Source organism: Perca flavescens, chromosome 7 (assembly GCF_004354835.1).
Source record: "Perca flavescens isolate YP-PL-M2 chromosome 7, PFLA_1.0, whole genome shotgun sequence".
Lineage (NCBI taxonomy): Eukaryota > Metazoa > Chordata > Actinopteri > Perciformes > Percidae > Perca > Perca flavescens.
Genome location: NC_041337.1, coordinates 24,101,917 through 24,121,779, shown reverse-complemented (window position 1 = coordinate 24,121,779; position 19,863 = coordinate 24,101,917). Strand labels below are relative to the sequence as shown.

At 39.6% G+C, this 19,863-nt stretch overlaps 1 protein-coding gene across 11 annotated transcripts in view; it reads right to left on the bottom strand.

Annotated features, from left to right (window-relative positions):
- ubr4 (ubiquitin protein ligase E3 component n-recognin 4) overlaps positions 1-19,863 on the bottom strand; it is a 66,260-nt gene that overhangs the window by 28,450 nt on the left and 17,947 nt on the right. For 6 of the 11 annotated variants that reach the window (XM_028583763.1, XM_028583765.1, XM_028583767.1 and 3 more), the window contains 33 exons: positions 19,368-19,550; positions 18,898-19,020; positions 18,576-18,805; positions 17,906-18,024; positions 17,706-17,803; positions 16,974-17,131; positions 16,641-16,847; positions 16,297-16,398; positions 16,114-16,214; positions 15,341-15,728; positions 15,071-15,134; positions 14,705-14,896; positions 14,265-14,335; positions 13,352-13,544; positions 12,459-12,692; positions 11,959-12,129; positions 11,647-11,829; positions 11,002-11,160; positions 10,545-10,697; positions 10,123-10,350; positions 8,702-8,859; positions 8,424-8,598; positions 7,844-8,045; positions 6,362-6,525; positions 5,691-5,907; positions 3,970-4,186; positions 3,246-3,278; positions 2,897-2,960; positions 2,629-2,763; positions 1,829-2,003; positions 1,457-1,588; positions 1,110-1,231; positions 1-10 (listed from right to left, as the gene is read on the bottom strand). The exon at positions 1-10 is cut by the window's left edge and continues 102 nt beyond it. In XM_028583763.1, the coding sequence (XP_028439564.1) occupies positions 1-10; positions 1,110-1,231; positions 1,457-1,588; positions 1,829-2,003; positions 2,629-2,763; positions 2,897-2,960; positions 3,246-3,278; positions 3,970-4,186; positions 5,691-5,907; positions 6,362-6,525; positions 7,844-8,045; positions 8,424-8,598; positions 8,702-8,859; positions 10,123-10,350; positions 10,545-10,697; positions 11,002-11,160; positions 11,647-11,829; positions 11,959-12,129; positions 12,459-12,692; positions 13,352-13,544; positions 14,265-14,335; positions 14,705-14,896; positions 15,071-15,134; positions 15,341-15,728; positions 16,114-16,214; positions 16,297-16,398; positions 16,641-16,847; positions 16,974-17,131; positions 17,706-17,803; positions 17,906-18,024; positions 18,576-18,805; positions 18,898-19,020; positions 19,368-19,550 (5,161 nt within the window). The remainder of the gene's footprint in view (positions 11-1,109; positions 1,232-1,456; positions 1,589-1,828; positions 2,004-2,628; positions 2,764-2,896; positions 2,961-3,245; positions 3,279-3,969; positions 4,187-5,690; positions 5,908-6,361; positions 6,526-7,843; positions 8,046-8,423; positions 8,599-8,701; positions 8,860-10,122; positions 10,351-10,544; positions 10,698-11,001; positions 11,161-11,646; positions 11,830-11,958; positions 12,130-12,458; positions 12,693-13,351; positions 13,545-14,264; positions 14,336-14,704; positions 14,897-15,070; positions 15,135-15,340; positions 15,729-16,113; positions 16,215-16,296; positions 16,399-16,640; positions 16,848-16,973; positions 17,132-17,705; positions 17,804-17,905; positions 18,025-18,575; positions 18,806-18,897; positions 19,021-19,367; positions 19,551-19,863) is intronic. The other 5 variants (XM_028583771.1, XM_028583773.1, XM_028583768.1 and 2 more) reach the window with 3 other exon arrangements.

The window sequence follows — 19,863 nt, the reverse complement described above, 5'->3', positions numbered from 1 at the left end:
CAGATGTGTCCTGAAATGAGATGGAATCCAGAACGGTTACCTAATGACTAGGGTTGGGTATCGTTTGTTTTTTTTTCGATTCCGGTGCTAAATCGATACTTTTAAAACGGTGCCGGTGCCTAAACGGTGCCTGAACCGGTACTTTTCAATAAAGTTAAAAAAAATAATAAATAAATAAGGGTAGTAAACAACAGTCAGTGAGTTGTTTATTGCTATGGCCATGGTCAAAATTAAAGATTTAATAATAACGTAATAACTATAACAATAATAACTTATTTCACCAGTAAATTGCTGTTGAACCCCAGATGGGAAAAGGGTATTTTACAATTACTGTCAATGCACCACGAGGCTACCAGTTTTAAGTGAATCTGTGTTGTTTAATTCCGACAATGGCAGCTGCAAGTGAACGCACCGTCTGTGTTGTTTAATTCCGACAACGGCAGCTCCAAGTGAACGCACCGTCTGTGTTGTTTAATTCCGACCATATAAACATATTGTATATCTATGAATTGCGACAACGGCAGCTGCTGCGCTGCAGAGCAGACTGTTACATCCCGCTGTTGAAGTCCTCCACAGTGAAATACAGTCACACTTTACACTGTTTAACGTTAGCTGTCAGCATTTTAACCGTGATTAATCCAGCTGCTAGCTAAAGGTAGGCTAACGTTACATGCTGTCAGGTGTAGTGTAAAGTCAGGCACCGAAATGAGGCACCGAAACTTTCGTTCTTATTCGGTCTTGTTACTACCATTTACGTCGGCACCGGTTCCCTATTGGCACCGAGTTTCGGTACCCACCCCAACGAATGACAGTTTGTCTATACTGCCTTTAATTACAGTAGTCTATGTAACAGTTCCAATCCTAACTGAGAAGTAATTTTCTGATTCCTGATTATGAATAGCCTTAAATAAACAAATGTATTAATAAGATAGCAGTTAGAATGTTACAATGGAAACAGATATGGTATAATGTTGTTTTTTTTTCCTGAGTTTGTCAAATCCCATGATTATTTGTTAGTCATAGCGATTTTATATCATGATCATTTCTTACTGTTTCTTGAATGCCAATTGAATTATGATTCTAGTGATCAACAGAAGTACTATACTTACTGGGCACAGTAACATTTGCATGTAGATTTTGGAGGCAACATTGATGTAATCCAGTTCACATGTGCAGTAGGCATGGATGATGTCCACCAAGGCATTTACTGTTGCTTCCACATGAGTTAGGCCTTAGATAGAGGAGAAGACAAACACTGACATACTAGGAGCCTGTTTTTCAATTAGGTGTACATCAAATGTACATGTATCAAATTAGTACTCCTAGACCGTAACCATTATGTGTGAATGTTCTACGAAACATTGAAATGTGAGTGGAGCACATTATTTATTAAGTTTATCTACATATATTTCACACTGAGTCAGTGTACTTTTGGGTTCCCAAAGTTTAAACTTACCAGGCAGGCAAGCAGGAGCAAGAAAGGCGTTCTTTGGTTTTAGGGCATGGAGCTTCCAGAAGTTATTCATCAGCTGCGTGATGAAATTACAACTTTCACCATCCACATGTTTTTGCCCATCCTCTGTCATTTCTAGGTTAAGAAGAAAAGAACATGAATACGTTTTATCTGAAACTTTTAGGATATTTAGCTCCAAGCCCTTTAGAATGTGATCTTAACCAGCAGTTGTTCAAGAGAACTTCTTTTGACATTATCGGTTAATCATGAAATCATGTTACACAGTGTAATCATGTAACCAAATAAATCATTTACACATACATTGCTATTCCCTAGCCTTGGGCAACATTAGTCACCAGCAGAATAGCCTCTTACCAGAGTCATGGTGTAAAGACTTTGTTTCTGTGAAATGCACCAAGTTGTTGGGTCTCATGATTGCAATGGAGCGGGCAGTGATCACGAGCCTCTGGAAAACATCAGGGTCGAGCTCCCTCCCCTCACGGCTGCAACTATTCAGACACTGCACTGCGTTACTCAGCAAGGACTGGTCCTGATAAGAGGGAGGGAGGCAGATAAGTGTTGCATTAGTTCTTCATAAGTTACATCTAGGATGAGCCAAAAATGTAACCCCTAAAAGTACTTTATAGAATTCAGTTTCTATTATTATTCTAAGGGTGGGGTTTCTGAACAAACTGCTCTATAAGTTACACATTTAAAAATAATAACCGTTGCTTAATAATGAACAAGCACTGACTGACTCTTATGCACTGCTGTATAGCACACTATTCAGGTAAAATGTCCAAACAACCATGTTGGCTTATTTCCTTCAAACAGGGTCAACTCTTCAATACTTATGTTCACTGAGGTTCCTTGATGTAAAATAAAAAAATATATAATAATTCCAAGTTCATCAATGTCACCTATACAAATTTGTGATGTGGTTCACCATTTTCCCTGGCTCACTGATTGTCTCTTCCTCACTTAAAATGACTGTATGTCACATGTAATCTTTCACTCATAGTAATGTGAACTGATTAAATGATTTGACTACTTTTTTATTTATTTTTTTTACAACATTTTATTGATAATCAGTGTTATTTGTACAGTATATAAATGATTTTGGAAAAAAAAAATGTTATGCTTTAGTCTAGTCTACCACGTGGGATTGTTTTTACCTTGTGGTTGTGGTAGGCAGTTCGACTGGTGTGCAGGCTGGCAAGAAGTCCCTTGGTCTGCTGCTGCACACCTGCCGGGGTCGGCATGGACAGGAGTAGAGTGGCCAACTCCAGTGCTGCAGCCTTATTCTTCTCCTACACAGAGTTAAAAACATGCAGTCAACAATGCTCCGTAAAGACAAGCAACTGCAAGTTTAACACAGGATCGTTCATTCATGCATGGTTTTACTTTTAAAGGCAACCAAGAAAAAGATGTTAATCTGTTTACCTTTTCACTGGAGGAACCTACTGCAAAGCAGCTCTCCAAAGCCTCAAGGGAGCTGACTACCAACCTGAAATGAAGAAAGAAGATCAACCCTGCTCCTACTGCACATTTTGCTTTAAATCAACTAATCAAAAGAGAAAAAAACAATTCACAGCCTATTGCAGTCTGTGCTGATCTAAATGGCAAAACAACACTGAATGCAAGAATAAATGTTTTCAGGAAAAAAATAATTTTGTTGTTGTTCTACAAGTGTGGAGATGGTGCATGGCATGTTCACAGTCTCAGGCATGGACACAAACTGGCACACATGCACAAAACCATACAAACAAGCAGAGAAAGGGCAGTTACTAACCGGTCCAAGGTTGATAAGGACTCAGTTTCACAACTTTTTATTGTATTTTTGGGAGCAAAAGAAAAAGAACAAAAAATATAGTGTGAGGATCACAGAAAGAAACAAGTGAAATTAAATGATTCATTGAACAAAAGAGAAGCATGCAAGAAAAGATGACATCATGATAGCCATGCACTAAATACTTTTAAGAGAACAAACCCCCATTGTTAAGACTACACAGCTGGACTCATGAAGCGTAAAGATATGCTAGGAGGAGTTGGCAATATGGATAAAATCTATTACATATATCACAGTATTCATATATTTATTTATTTTTAAATCACATTTATTAATAATATTAGTTTATTTTCTGCAAAACCAATCGAGAAGCTGTTTATTAATAAAATAACCACAGGAATGTTTTAGCTGATCCAACAAAATAAATACCTGTCAAATCAATGTATTTTAATATCAAGGTAAAACCATATAAAAATCCAATCATAAAACAATAACCACAGGAATAAAAAGGATAGACATAACAACAGTACGGCAAAATCTGACGGTGTAGACAAAAGATAGTTTAATAGTATAAAAGTGACACAAACTAGGGCAATCAAAAGTCAAAGAAATGGTCACACTATCTCATCAGATCATTAGTGTGGTTGACTAAACTACAGGGGGTTGAGAAGGGTAAGTGCCAACAACTTGTGTTGACCTTATGAACCCTGAAGAGGAAAGATCATACCTTTCTAGCACAGTGCCACTGGTGGTGGTTGGAGTGGCTATGTCTCCATCAGAGGTGCCATTGCCCTGGTTGAGGTTGGGACTGCAGACATTGTTAACCGAGGCAGAGGAGAAGTCCTCTGGTGGATCCTCAGGCCAGCCAAACTGCTCCTTGGTTTTACCGTAGATCTTGATTGAGTCAAGCATGGTGACTCCAGCTGGGTCAACAGATGCTCCAACTTTAAAAAGAACAGGAAGATTAAACTGTAGTAGTCTGCAGCAAATTCCATGAGATCAAAGTTAAAAGGAACAGCTCAGAGCAAAATAAATATCCTTATTTTGCTCTGAGCTGTTCCTTTTAACTTTGTTTATACTCACACTCACCATGTTGCTTAGAGAGGTTAGCTATTGCATCAAATGCATTAGGCTCATTAATTATTTAAAGTGCTCACATTAAGCTCATTTTCAGGTTCATAATTGTATTTAGGAGGTTGTACCAGAATAGGTTTACATGGTTTAACTTAAAAAACAAAACAAAAAAACAAACATTTTTGTTGTTGCTGCAGCTCCTCTTTTCACCCTGTATGTTGAGCTCTCTGTTTTAGCTACAGAGTGAGGCATCTCACTTCTGTTCCATCTTTGTTGGGAGTCACACATGTGCAGTAGCTAGGTAAGCACTACAAGCCAGTCAGAAGCAGAGTATGAGGGCGTGCCAGGCTGGCAGCTAGGCGAGCACTATAGCGTGTTACAAAGTGACGCACGTTTGTCACGGAAGTAAAGGCTGGACTACAATAGAGCTGTTTGGAGCAGTTTGTGAACAGTGTTTTCTGTTGGAGATGGTAAGACCCTTTGGGGTGGACTTTGGGCTTTTTCACTTCGTAAACCTATTAAACATGCACAAAAAAGATATATAACACTATAAAGGGAAGGGAAAAGGCCAAAAAGCATAATATGAGCACTTTAATTGTTTTGCAAGTTCAGAGACAGAGATTGGTTATTTTGGACCAATAAATAAGCTAACATTTTACTTCCGCTGTTTTTAAATTTAGCAGTAAAATACTCATAGGAATCTTGGTATTAAAACGTTGGATGGATATGGAAAGAACACAGATTTGTGATTCATTCACATTCAAATGTCACAGTATGGTGGGCTTTTAGTGTCACTTTTTTAGTTCAATCCTGTAACTTGCATCAAGAAGCTACAAAAATGACTAAAATGATTCCTGAAGTAAAAGGTAATCCACATAAAATGGATATAAACAGAGGTGATGTTATCAACAACAAGTAGCCACATTTATTGTATGGCGTTTTTCCATTACGTGGTACCTGTTCGACTTTTTTGCTTTTCCATTATGAAAAAAAGTCCCTGGTACCTGCCGACAGGTACTTTTTTTTTTTTTAGTATCACCTCCGTCGAGGTTCCAAGCGAGCAGAGGCGATACCAAAAGGTGACGTGAAAACCTGCAGACTACTGATTGGTCGGAGAGAATCATCACTAATCCCTGCATCATCATTGTTAGTGACAGACGGGGTGTCCTGAACAAACCCGTCATTTTTAAATAGTTTAGCCAGCGGTGTTTTTTTTGGTGCCTCCAGCTTCTTTTGAAACTAAATTAGTCTTCTGGCTGTGGCAACAGCCACATGCCGAGAGTCAAAAACAACACAACGCAGTTTCCTGCGGCTAGTGGTACTAGCAGTGGGTAAGCGCCAACAGTCATCACTGCACCGCACTCTTGCTCTTACTAAAGATAGACAGCTTCTTGTCCGCCTGCAGGGCCTCCTCTCTAGTGAAGGGAAAGTCAAACCAGCGGGCTCTCGTCAGGTTTATCTGCATGGTGCGTCCAAAGACCTCCACATAGGAAGGAGCCCTCTCAATGGCTTGAGTGCCGACCTGCACCCGCATGCCCGTCATCACCATTGAACTGTTGTTGTTGACTGCTTCCACAGTGAATCCCCCAGGCTAGAAGGAAACAACCAGAATCACGACAACATTTGTTGTGGTTTACGATAATGTGTCTGATAGTAAAACAGTACAACTACAGTATAAAACATGTTTAGTATGTATGGCCTCAGGATGTTTTAGCAAAAAAGCTCCATTGTCAAGTCCAGGTTAATGTGTCCCATTATCTTTTTAGTTTAGATGCATGCTAATGCTTGATTACTCAGTGTATGTTAAATCGCACACTTAGTGCTGGCAGATGACATGTAGATTACATATGTATACACATATACAGTACAACAGAGTGTTTAAGTACTTTTGAACCTATACTAGAAGATTCATATAAGTGAGACTATTTACACCAGTGCATACAAAAAGTTGTTACGCCAGCACAGTTGGCAAATTTGTAAAAATGTATTACAAAATAAAAACACACCCTTTCTAACACAGAATAATTTTATTAAAATGTCCCTACCTTTGTGTTGGCCACATACATCCCAGTGGAGTTAAGCCTGTGTTTAATCTGCTGTCCATTGTAGACCTGCAACAAGTCATTGCCACCAAACTCCACCTCTGTCAGTTGCTGGTTGTGTTCAAAGAAATCCACTGGAAACGTCACCTGACTGGAGGTCCGGGTAGCTAAAAGTAAAATCCTTACATTATAATTCTAACATTTTACCAGTCATATGCTATGTAAGTAAGAATTTCCTGGGAAACGGAATCCCTCACTTTTTTCAGTGAATGCTTGAGTCTACTGGTCTACTGTGTACACTGAGAATGATCCTGTGAAGGTACTACATGTGTTTAGAGATTTTAATGAAAACTGATAATAAACATCACCTTGACATTGATGTTAACTTGTGGAAACTAAAAAACTAAAGCCACAAAGTCAAGCTTTCTTGAGAACAGAGATATTGATATTGAAATATTATTGAACCGAGGTTTGGGGCAAGGTTTACCATTCAAATATCACCGGTGGTTAAAGTGACTATATGCAACTTTTAAATGTTTCTGAAACTGTGTAATGTTCCATCTGATGATCATAAATGACGTGTAACAGCAAACGAGACTAACAGTGAAAAGAACGCTAGTTTTATAGAGTTTTTATTAATGCCTCTGCCCGGGTCAGATTTTTCTCAGTCAAAAAATGATTTGCGGCAGTTAGACGGCGCTACAGAGCAAACATTATGAAGCGTCCCAGATTTCGGTGTATCACCTGTGTTATTGTATCCAGGCAGGGAAAAGGTAGCAGGAGATTTATTTATATAGGCTTAATTGTATTTTATTTTAGAAGTGATCTGCTGTAGTTACTGATACTGGGGCAGGACCATCACAGAAAAGAAGGAAATTAAACAAAGAACAACGAAAAGCTAAAAGGGAAAGTGAAAGACCACGGTCGAAACGGAGTCAATTTCAACAGATGGAGACAATTACGTGATTGTAAATGATTAAAAAATGTCCCCGAATGGTATGTAATATGTCCATTTCATTCATGAAATAGCCTAGATTAAATTACAGTGACAGTGGTACCCGGTTTAGCTCACGATACATCCAAAGTAGGCTAAGATACCGTCTGCATCTGATACGTATTCTCTTATTGTAAATGAATGATTTTCAGGCAGAGCAAAATATTCATCACGACTCTATGACCTCCTGGTAACGCTTACTCAGTAATATACAGTGGGCAATAAAGCAACAGAAAGAAAAGACCTTTACGGCAGCACGTGTGGTAAAAACACTACTGCTTTTGTCGAAAGCGGCCGCTAGAATCAACACAAACTGAAAGTTACATATAGCCACTTTAACCAGACATTTTGGCAAATAACCAGCCATTGTCTAGGTATGGTGATCACACTTGTACGCTCAGAGTTGTGTGTGTTTATCATTTAGTGTATGTTGGGATCTATTTGCTTAAATTTTGGTGATAAAAAAAATAATTGCATTTTACTCCACTCACTAGTAGCAGCAGCTTTGCGCTTGCGGACCGGCTTCATGATACTGATGCCACAGCTGGGCTGCAGCGATGGCTGGAGCCAGTAAGAGGTGTTGTCAACATTGGCCATGTAGATTCGCAGGCTTCCATCTTCACAGAGAAGAATCATGGTTGTACGCTGTTGCTCATTACTGGCCGTGTGTCGGATAGCTACCATATCTTGAATCTGGGGAAAAAAGAAAATTAATTAATGTTAACCTTAAAAAATGGCAATTAAGTTGAAACGAATGAGCGACACTTTTGATAGGGAAACACATACATAATTCCACAATTACTGCTGAAATGACTGGCTTAGTTATCATGTTTTGTAAGTGTTACTTATTCCCTGTATTACATGTATTGGTATTCGATAGTATGTAGTATACATACAAAAATTCTTTATCATAACTTTGAATTGCATACATATCCTTTTTACTATTTTCCTTTTAACGGGGGTCTTCCTATGTCCATTTTATACGTCAGTGTTTCTGATTGCAGAAGTTCTATTTACTACGTCCTAACCTGTTAATGACTGTTGCACATCAGTACGGTAAGTGGCCCTTACCTTGGCTTTGGCTGGCAGAGTTTTAATCTCTTGGATGAGGAAGGTGTCTGGCTTGACCATGATGACAAGCGGTATGCCTGTTGTCTGCTGCACGCAGCACACCAGGCCTGGGTGGTTCATGACCTCAGACCATTGGCACAGAGCAGGCGAAATCTTACTGCTGCCGCCATTCGAGCTAAAGAAGGCAGGAGGGCAAGAGAGAGACAGAGACATAGTTAGCTTGTCCAGGTACCCATTACATTTCCCAGAGACTGTGTATACTGTGGCAGAATTGTTACCCTTTGACGTTGATGGGGAAGAGCCTTTGCACTTCAGTGGTGCTGCGGCTCACTGTGGCGGCAAAAGACTTTCCCTGGCTGTAGCTGAAGAAAAGCATCTGAAGCACATGGGAGTAATAGACAGACACACCACCGCCGGCTACCTGCCCGTTGCTATCCTGGAGTCACACAGAAAGAATTGACCTCATTATTTAGGGCTGCAACAACAAATCGATAAAATCCATAAAATTTAATTACTAAAAAAGTTGGCAACGAATTTAATTATCGATTCGTTGTGTCGCGCAACTATTATGCCACCTAGTCGCGGAGAAAAAAAATAATTGAGTTGAGCGCAGAGGAGCAGCGCGGAGCAAAAGAAAAGAAAAAAAGAGCAGAGAGGGGGTAGAGGAAATACGGAGAGAGACCGGAGAGACCCGTAACGTTGTTCTGAAACACACGGCGGAGGCAGAGAAATCAGTACAACCCAAGTCATCCGAGGTGTGGGAGCATTTCACACTAAATAAATCAAAAACGTGTTAATTGCAAGATAAGCAAAAGCGACACGGCATGGCACGGGCACACCACGGTGATGAGTCAGCCCCTAAAACGTAAACATGTTGGAGTCCTTGATGAGGAGGAAGGGAGTTCAACAGCAGGTTAAAGTCACTAGTCACCTACACTATCCTACTTCTGTTCCGTTCTGAAGTGAGGAACGTAACGTCTCTCCAGTAGCTCTTCTGGTGCTGCCGTTTACTCGTTATCCAGCTGACTAGCATGACAAGCTAGCGTTAGCTCGGTAATAAGAGTAATAAAGCAGGGGGGGTACAGTTTGACTAGAGACTAAAGACATTGTTTTATTCACTTGCCTTTTTTGGCCCATTTATTTTTCAATCTGTTGTCACGTATATATTATGTGCTTTGTCCCATATCAGTTATTGTTGACAAATATATTAGTGTGTGGTGTATAAATGAACTTAAATTGCACTTACTACAATGATGGTAATAATTTAATGAATAAGTGTCTGTCTGTCTGTCTGTCTGTCTGTCTCTGCTATTTGGGTTACTTACCTTTACACAACTATTAACTAAAACAAGTATGTATGTATTGAGTTGATGTAAATCAATGCTTTTGTTTTGTTTTTATTCAATTAATCAAAAAAATAATCAACAGATTAATCAATTATTAAAATAATCGTTAGTTGCAGCCCTATCATTATTGCTTTCTGCCATTCAGCATTTTCAAGAAACCTCAAACTGATTTATAGTGTTGTGCAAACACTTAATCAAACATTCCAAATAATAAAAGCAGCTGTAGAGCTCGCGATAGTGTAAACTCTTTTAATAAACAATCATATATTTTCCTGTTTATGTGATAACATTTTGTACGACGTCACACAATTCTATGGGAATAATTCCATTGCCTAAGTATACATCCCGCTTACCTTCAAGTCTTCGTGGTTTATCTCCAATACATTTGTGACATAGAAAGGGCCATGTTGGGCACTGCTGGATTCATCCATGAGCTGGGTGTACATGTAACCTGCTGAAGACATGATGACGATGATGTTTTTACCCTCTTCATTGAACAGGAAGGTAGCATCACGGATCTTGGAACTTGGGAGCAGGAAGTAGTACATAGGACTCAGGGCATCTGCTGATAAGTCATAAATCTGTGTGGCAAGGGTGACAAATGAAAAAAAGTATTAAGCGTTTTTTTTTACCATGCAAAAAGCTGAATAAACATAGTCGCATGTTTAGTACCTGTGAGTGTGAAATCAACGGAGAATTTTAATCAGCTCACCAATAATAGCTCAATACTCTTATTAAAGGGTGCATACAAAATGTCTATTGTCTGTATACATACCTTGACAAAGTCAGCAGTGATGATAGCAAGTTCAGTCTGTGAGCCTGGTAACCAAATGGCTTTGATGATGAAGTTGCCAGTTGCTAGTTGTGGGTGCAACACCAAATGGTCTGACACAGAGCCAGTGCTGCTGAAAGTTAGTACATGGCAATCCTTGGAAAAATGAAAGAACAACAAAGACAGAACAGTCAAATACCAAATTCCTACTGTATATAGCAGCAATTCATTTAAAAAGTGCTTCTAAAGCTACTTGGCATGCTATTCAGCATCAACATCTACTATGAATTCTACCGTGATTATGATCTAGGGTAACTTGTTAGTGGTCTTTCCTCACAAGCAAAAATATCTACACTGTTGTCTCTAGTATTTTCATTTTAATAGGTTTATTTGCACACATGGGATTAGAAAACACCCAAAACAGAACAATCTTAAATTTAGAAGAAACTGGCTTTCTGACCTTGAGGCCGCACACAGCCAGGTAATCCTCATTACAAGGGTTGCCTGTGAGACTGAGGACAGTGAAAGGGACTGGAGCAGAGGCCAGTCGGGTCAGTGTTAGCTTTCTTTTGCTCGAGTCAGCTTGTTTCAGGAGAGTGGACAGCTGCAGAACGGTTATCTGTAAAGAGGGAGATGGAGAGAAAATGGGGTTATTGGGTGTTCGGACAAAGAAGACTGCAAACTGGTGATGGCTGATTTAGACAATTATAACAAAAGCAATAACATAACACAATGAAACATAACATAAAAAACCCAGCCGAAATGTTACTTTAATTTAAATTTATATTAAAATCTATCAAATGTCAATATTAATATGTTGACAGCAGACATTGTTTTTAATGTCAAGAATGATATGATGATTAAGGGTGTCTGCTAGAATTTAACAGGTATTTCCAACCATGTAGAATCACCATTCCACACGTAACTCATTAAGGTATATCAAACTCCCCACAGAAATAAATTCAATTGGAAATTTCAAATCTAAATAAAATTGTCCACTCAAGCTTTTTTTGTATTATATTGATATAATAATAATAATAATAATAATAATAATAATAATAATATCGTTATCACAGAATTCAGCCTACTGGTTTGTGAAGCTTACCTTCCCCTTTTCATGGCTGACTGCAAGGTGCTGGCGGCGGCCGTGGGGTGAAGACAGGACACACATGGCAACACGACGCAAGACATGTGCACTAATGAGTTGGCGTATAGTTTGTCCCTGGTCACCACTGTAGTTCATCCTCACATTCTCAAAAGCCCCTTCCTGAGAGCCGAGTGTGGGCACCTGAGGAAAAGTGCAGCAATTTACATACATATTATTATATACAATGAAGTTTCTGATAGGATTTACAGAAATGAATTGAAGAAACTAAGTGGTTTTTCTATCCACTCTAAATTAAACAGGTCTTCATACCATTAACTGGTCAGTCATCTCCACAGTTTTGTCCTGAGTATGCAGTTCATTGAGTGCTTGCTGAGCCCGGCTGCTGCTTCCCACTGCTGATGCCTGCTGGAAGTTGGTCTGGATGGCTTCCATGAGAAACATGAGCATCTCTAGTATGACTGCTGCAGTGGATGATCCCATCTGTTGTGGAGAAAGAGAGCCAAAAGCTTGAGTCACACAATGACTCAATGATGGAGGTGATGGCGCAGTGGATATGACACATGCCTTTGGTGTGGGAGACCTGGGTTCGATTCCCACCGCAATACATCAACCAAGAGGTGTGTGACCTCTGACATATGTAGCAATTCTAAGTTGCTTTGGATAAAAGCGTCAGCTAAATGACATGTAATGTAATAATGTAAAATATCTCTGCATTAAGGAGTGCAAGTCCTTTAAGTCTTCAGCAAAAAAAAAAACATGACAGACAGAGACTTGCAAACTCAGAATAGATGAAACATATTTTCTCTCACCACTTGTGATACCAGCTCTTCCTGGCAGCCCTCAATGCTCTTGCACACACTGCTCTTCTTAGGTTTGTCTTCATCACCAGGTTTGCCATCACAGATGGTGACCTTGCCCTTGTCGGAGGGCGAGGCATTCTGGTGGCGGATAGCACTGTCGGGCATACGCAGCTCACTCTGGAAGGCAGAAGACTCTTTCAGGGTGGAGCCCATGCCGCTGCTGGGGCTGCGTTTGACCAAGGCCTGCGGATGGTAGAACACAAACAGTGAGAACAGCAACATTGTTGATATGTGCATGCATATACCATCTTTACGTACCACGTTTAACTTCTCTACAATTCAGATAACCTGCTTTTGTCTTCACTTTACTAGCTCCTCCACATTGTGGAGTATATAGTTAGTCAAAAGGAAGGTCAGAGAGATGGTGCTGGTTGGATGGATGTACACTTTATCTAAACTGCCTCCAAAGGTAAACAAAAATCATGGATTGTCAAGATTCCTGATATCACTGTATTGATAATTAGAATTTGCTGCATGCCAATACCATATACATTCACTATATTTTCTTAAACTATTATGAGCTACTGCTATTACAAGACTGACACAAAAGAAGCAAACATTGCAAACACAAAGAAATAATGCAAAAGATCTATTGTACTTCAAATTAAATTAATTAACAGTAAACTGAAGGTAAAATGTAGTTGATGGTTTGTTAATCACATGCACATTCAAAAGTCAATTATTTATGATTAACTAGGAAAGCTGGAATTTTCAGTAAACAAAATGTTAACAGACATGATTTCTCTCACTTTCTGGCCACGTGTGTGGGCTAGCTATAACCCTGACCAAATGAAATGACTGGATGGAAGTCAATGGGGGAATGACTTGCAAGCCAAAGTTACCGCTGTTGTTCTCTTTCCATGATGACCTGAGGTATTCGGTCTCACCTGGCAGCTGCCATCCTCTTTGGCACCGCAGTCACAGAAGAAAGAGCCATATTTGGCATAGGAGATCTCATGGTCTTTGTGACAGACCTTGGCGCACACTGTGCACACACCTACCCCATCCACCATCTTACAGGTGTGACAGTGGTACCTGCAGAATAAAAATGAACAGGACAAGACTATGTATAATACATAAACTATTCTGTCATGACAAAATGTCACCTGCATATTTCGACATTAAGGCATTTTAACACACTAATATCTAAATCTCATCTGTGTATGTGCATGACAGAATGCACATAACAAAAACCTTCAAGATGCTGCTATACACTTTAGTTAAGACTACAAATCTTTTGTTGCATTAAGGCATGTTCAAGTGTTAAGAAATCAAAACTAAGCAGTTGAATCAGTATTGTAAGTAGAGTCAACATCACTATAAGCAACCAAACACAATGATAATTGTTAATTTTCTTTTCATCTACATAACATTAAACTATATAACATGAACATAATTGTGTGTATTGTTTCTTCGCAATGTCAATGGTGTGAAGTTGTCTTCTTTCCATTGTTTTTAATAAAATGGCAATAACTTTTCTGATTCATATAAATCTATTGTATGTAAGATCTTTATAACCCTCTATATTCTAAATTATGAAAGGGTTCATGGGAGACATATCTATTTTCAGGTGCCTTGTAGTTTGTACCAAAAGACCTATAAAGTCCATTAACTTGTTCAAGAAACAGGTGTCTCTTGAGATTACGTGTGTAAATAAAGTTTAAAGAAAAAAGAAAAGATTATAAGAAAGAAACAACCCCTGGTTTCATTCAAGAATAAAGCCAAAATCACAGGGAACAATAAACTTCTCTTTACCAGTGCTGGTTCATGAACTCCTTCTGAGTAATAGTGAAGGTGCAGAGTTTGTTGCAAAGGGAGTCCTCATCCTGTCAAACAATGACAAACATGTTAAAATCTATTGTTCCATTTAGCCCAAGCAGAATTCCTGGCATCTGGATAAAGACAATGGTCAACATTGCCTTGGGAAATTAGTGTGAAAGTAAAACTTTATATTTTTAATAAAATGATATGTTATCTTTGTTCTACTGGACAGTGTGTGAGGTGGATATTATGCACCTCAACCAGAGGTATTTTACTTGTAAGTCAACCTGCAGCAGGAAAACGCCGCTTTCTGGGGCAAGTGGTTTACACCGGGTTTGTAGCAACATCTTGTTTTTCTACATGCTATATTCCTGAGATTGGCCCTGTTTCAAGAGGATAGACATAAAAGGAGACATAAAGGGATGAGATCTCACAGAGTCCTCTGCTTGGGAATCATCCTCCTCTACTGCAAGTTCCTCCACCCAGTCCGAGTCCACTTCCATGGCCTTCTCTTCTCCCTCCATCAGCAGTGCTGAGGTGCCTTGGCCACTGCTTTGCCGCAAGGCATTCATCACATCAGCCAGATAGGAGATGATGTGGCACGAGCATTCCAGCATGCTGGCGTGCTGAAATCAAGGAACAGGTGCACATGAATTACTTGAGAGTTAATGGTTAAAAATCCTAATAACTCCCTTCAGAAATGCTAATGCAAGTCTTTAAAATGGAATTACACCTAGATGAAGTCAAAATGAGGCACTTCTATAAACTGGTGAATTATACTGATAAATATAGAAACTTACCTTTCCTTGGGATATGTTTGTGCTCACTTTTTCCACGACATTCTTCTGTGTTAAATACTTTTTGCTGCAGAGAAAAATTTGACTAATTTTTAAAATGAATATTCATACATTTAAGACTGTATTGCTGTTTGATAATGGCTATTGGTAATCTGAGTCTTTTTACCAAGCAACTTCTCTGGTGACTTTAGCCCACGTACTGATGCTAAAAATAAATCTTGCCTGATGTAAATTTAATAAGGCAACAGCACGTATGTGAAACTTAATTCTTACCATCTGGTCAGCCAGTCGATAGCTGCCCTGTGCAGTTGCAGGTGACCGGCCCCCTGTCCTGCGCTGGCAAGTGTTGCCATGATGACCATGAGCTCAGGAAAGCCTGTTCCATCACCATTGGCCAGCATGTCTGTTGCCATGGGAATGAGTGTGCTGAGGAGGACAGTGCACACTCCTTCGCCCACCTGGCTGTTGTCACGCACAATATGAGTGGTTAGCACCTGCAGGAGCTGTCGGTTTTCTTGCACTATTTCCAGCTGCTCAGAGTCCTTTGGCGGGGTGGCCGTCATTCGAGTCAGCCAGGACTGCAGACGAGATTGCTCCACACAGGCCAGCTGGGCCAGAGAGCCACACAGACACAACAGGCTGGGGTTTGGACTCTTCTCCGCTGGGAACGACAGCATCACCATTAGATTTAGGCTTATTGAAAAATCTGATGAATCTGTAGTTTTTAAGATTTCATATTTGATTTTATTTATTTATTTATTTTTTAAAGGAGGTCAGTATGCTTCAAACAAAGTGTTTGTTGGCCATCGGACAGTGTCTGAAACCCGTCCCCCACACCTTTCCGACATCAGAATAGGCCTGGTGTGCAGAAGTATTTCTGTCAAATGCACCTCTGACAACAGGCTTTTCACTCTGCCTTCAAATGTGGCCACTTAACACTTTTGCCATTACATGTGGTCAGAGAACAATTCGTACGAATCAGTCCATTTTAAGCATACCACAGCTTTTTGCTAGCTTTTCTTGATTGAAATGAACAATAGACTTACTGAGTTGGAAAAGCTTGGTGAAGAATTTCAGCACCCTGTTGCAGAACTTTTCTGATAAACTTTTGTTGGCTGTTGCCATCATTATCTGGACGAGCTCACCACTGGAAAAAAGGAACACAAAATAAGCAAAGTAGCAGTATAAATGTGCAATAATGCAGCCTGTGTTGTCAGTTGAGTAAATACCTGAATGAAAAGAACTCTTCCATGGCCTTACGGACTTGACTGCTCTCAAGCTGCTTTTCAAGGTACTGAAGGCATTCCTCAAGGACAGACTCATCCAAACCACTAAAAAGAGATCAAATATTGATAAGAGCATTAAACTCAACCAAACAATAAATGTGTAGGCAAGTAAATAAAGACAATATTCTAAAATAGGCTAAAAGCTGTGCAGAACTGCACAGTGAGGCGTTATTCTCTGTGGGTTCAGCTCTACAAACACCTGTTTCATACCACATAGTGTTTTGATGTTAATAACAAATATATTTTTAATGTAGGTTAAACGAATGATCATGTCACACATGGCATACCTGTTGGGGTCTGAGTGATTGGCTATTATGTTGTAACACCCGGTGACCAAACGCTCGTAGATGCGGGCTAGGAAGGCGTCTGACTCTGATGGGCCGAGGATGCGCTCCAGTGATGTGCTGCTGATCTCAGCCACACTCTCTGTGCTGCTCTCCAGGAGGAGGGGCAGCAAAGTGCGCACAACCTGTGAAGGCTTCAGCTCCTCTGTGCTGAGGAGACAAATATGCAGCAATATTAACTGAATTTTTCAGGTTTTCATGAATACATTTGACTTCTCACATACTTGTTATATGTTAAATGACTCAGATTTTAAATAGGATTGGACAAGCACTTACACAATGAGGTCGCCAGTGAGGCGAACCAAAGAGAGCAGGATGTGTTTAAGAGAAGAGGCCAGAGGCAAGGACTGACAACTCAATGTGCACAGGTGAGCTGCTTGGATGGCACTGATGTAGCTCTCTGATGGAATGGTATCATTGGCAAATGCATTTCGCTGAGAAAGAAAAACATGAGTTAATGGTCTCATATTTGCTGGTACAATGTTTTTTTAATGACATGTCAATATGGGTAAAATCTATACCTTAAGATTTTTTTATAATTATATTGGATATATCTTTGTTTATTAAATGCTTTAAGGTAGATATATCTTATTTAGATAAGATGCATACTCTCAATTAGCTGCTTATAATTAATTCAAATCAGATAGATAGGAGAGTACATAACTCATTTGTTATGTTTAAAACGGTAAGTTTAAAAAGACACTGAAAATCTTAAGGCTGCGTAGAGACCAACAAAACCACATCAACAAAGAAATGTAGTTGTTCTGTACACAGCTTAGCCAGAGTCAGCAGCAGAGTGTTAGGATGTACAATTTTGACTTTATCTTGAGGATTGGAGTAGGAGTGGGTGGTACAAAAAATGTTAAATTTACACATCATTCTTCAAGGCAGACTAATAGTGGCAAAAAACACTAAATGGTGATTAAATTGCCTACTACCCTTTATAAAAGTGCTTACAAAGAGTGACAGAGTCAAACTGAACCATAAGCAACAACTTTATCCTCGTACCCATGAGCCAATGTTGGGGAATTCATTGGTGTGGATGCCGTTCCAAGTCTCACATATTGTCTGTACAGCCGATGGTAGGTTCTGCATAATACTATGACCTGTGAAGTTTCAGTAAAAAAAGTTCAGGTTAAAACTGAGTGTACAAAAAAAAGTGAATGAACCGTTTCACAACTTTGTTCTTGAGTTATTATTTCACATACCCAGCAGGTTGGCCTTGCAGCGGGTGGAGCCAATAGACAGAACTGCAGCATAACCTTGGAGCTTGGCATCTGTAAGCTTGTTCTCCCCTTCGTCTGGGATGTTCATTAGTAAGTAAGACCTGGTCATGACAAGTTTGGTTTAATCCTTTTTATTAGGATAAACAGATTCATCATTTACAGCTTAAGCCTTATTTTTTTAGGTTTGAAGCAAGTTTACAGGTAAACACCAACAGGTGAATGTAAAATGAATGTAAAACAAACACCTTAACACACCCTTATTTTCTTTTTGGATTTATCTCTTGGAAAATACTGTTTGGCCTAGTGCGTGCAATAGACTGCTGTTCTCTTTGCAAAATGGCAGCATGAAAGCTCTACAGTAAAGGAAGTGATGAAATAAAATAAAAAATGTCCCGTCCTCTGTAGTTTTAATGTCTCTGTTTTCAAAACCCTTAAGTCAGGGATGAGATACACACAAAAACAGGGACACAATTGTCAAGCGTGTATCAGCTTTATCCAGAAGATATATATAAAATAAATATTTAAATAAACCCTGCAGTTATTTCAATGATATCCTGACATCCCAGCTTGCTCAACCTAATGCATGACCTAGACAAGCTTGTCTAATGTTCAGTGTGAAGAAGTGCAGAAGCAAGAATGATCCCTTTCTCACCTTGTAAATGCTGTGTAAACGTCGGCGAGCTGTAGTGTGGCAGGCAGTAGGTTCTTTGTGACCTCAGATGACTTGTGGGCGTCTGCCTCAATGGCAACCTTGGACAAATGCTCATCGAGGGAAACCTGCACTTTAGAGATGACTGCATCCAGTGTATAAATGGCTTGTAGAGAGGGTAACTGATCAAGTGGAAGGATGGCGTTCGGGTCTACACTGGAGAAGGTAGAAATCTGCAACCGAAACAAGTCATTAAAGAGTGACAGTTGTGCTCAAAACTTAGTTTTGATACAAAGGTCAACAATGATTACGTTTTAATCGTTACCTGTCTGGCAATGTACTCCTCTGCTAGCTCCACGTCATATTTAACGGTGCTGCACTTAGCAACCGTCATCTCAACCAGAGAGGCTGCTTGGTCTGCTTTCATTCCCTGCTTCACCAAGTGTTCCTGTTAGTGATGACACGGGCATAGTCATACATCAAAATAAACAATAATGAAAAAGGACTTAATGTGTCACATTACAGGATTAAGGACACAGTACAGTACATTGTGTAAATCAGAAATCAAGTCGTCAGTCATTTTATTAATACTAATCAGCAGCATCCAATGTCAACAGATTTGTTTGAATTTGTAAAACAATTATGAGTAGATTGAGTAAAGTGATGATGAACCTATTAGATTTGACATTGGCCATGAAACAAAAACAAATGTAAAATTTTCGAAGTTTTTCAGTTATTTTTTTGGGCATCTATCATGCCAATTAGATTTCTGTAGGATTTCAGGTGTGAACAGACCTTGATCCAATTTACGTAGGTAGAGACCCGGAGACGTGAGGACCATCGCAGTGTGTGCAGGATGTCACTCTCACTGGGATCGGTGCAGCCAGTCTTTAGCTGCTCCATGTAGGCTTTTGAGGGTGGTAAAACACCCAGGATCCTCCACAGTATCAGGAAGTAGTACTGAAGGGAGCATGCCTCCTGTGCAGGGTGACAAACAAATATGAACCGTTTTCTAATCCGCACTCAGTTGATGTCAGGGCTGAAGACTGCTGCTTTCGAAATCAAACAACTGGAAGGCTTTTATTTGAAGCACATTAAAGAAGAACAGACTTGGTCATGGAGGTAAGCAACTGCACTCATGCAATTTCAAATATTGTAAGTGAATGATAATTAAAAAAGGTGAAGCCCCAAAGATTTGGGATCTTAAAGCACTGCAGGCAACAGGTGCTTACTGCCGTTTGAACCATCCTGTGATGTCACCGGCATCGAGGCCTTGTTTACCCTTTTTCCA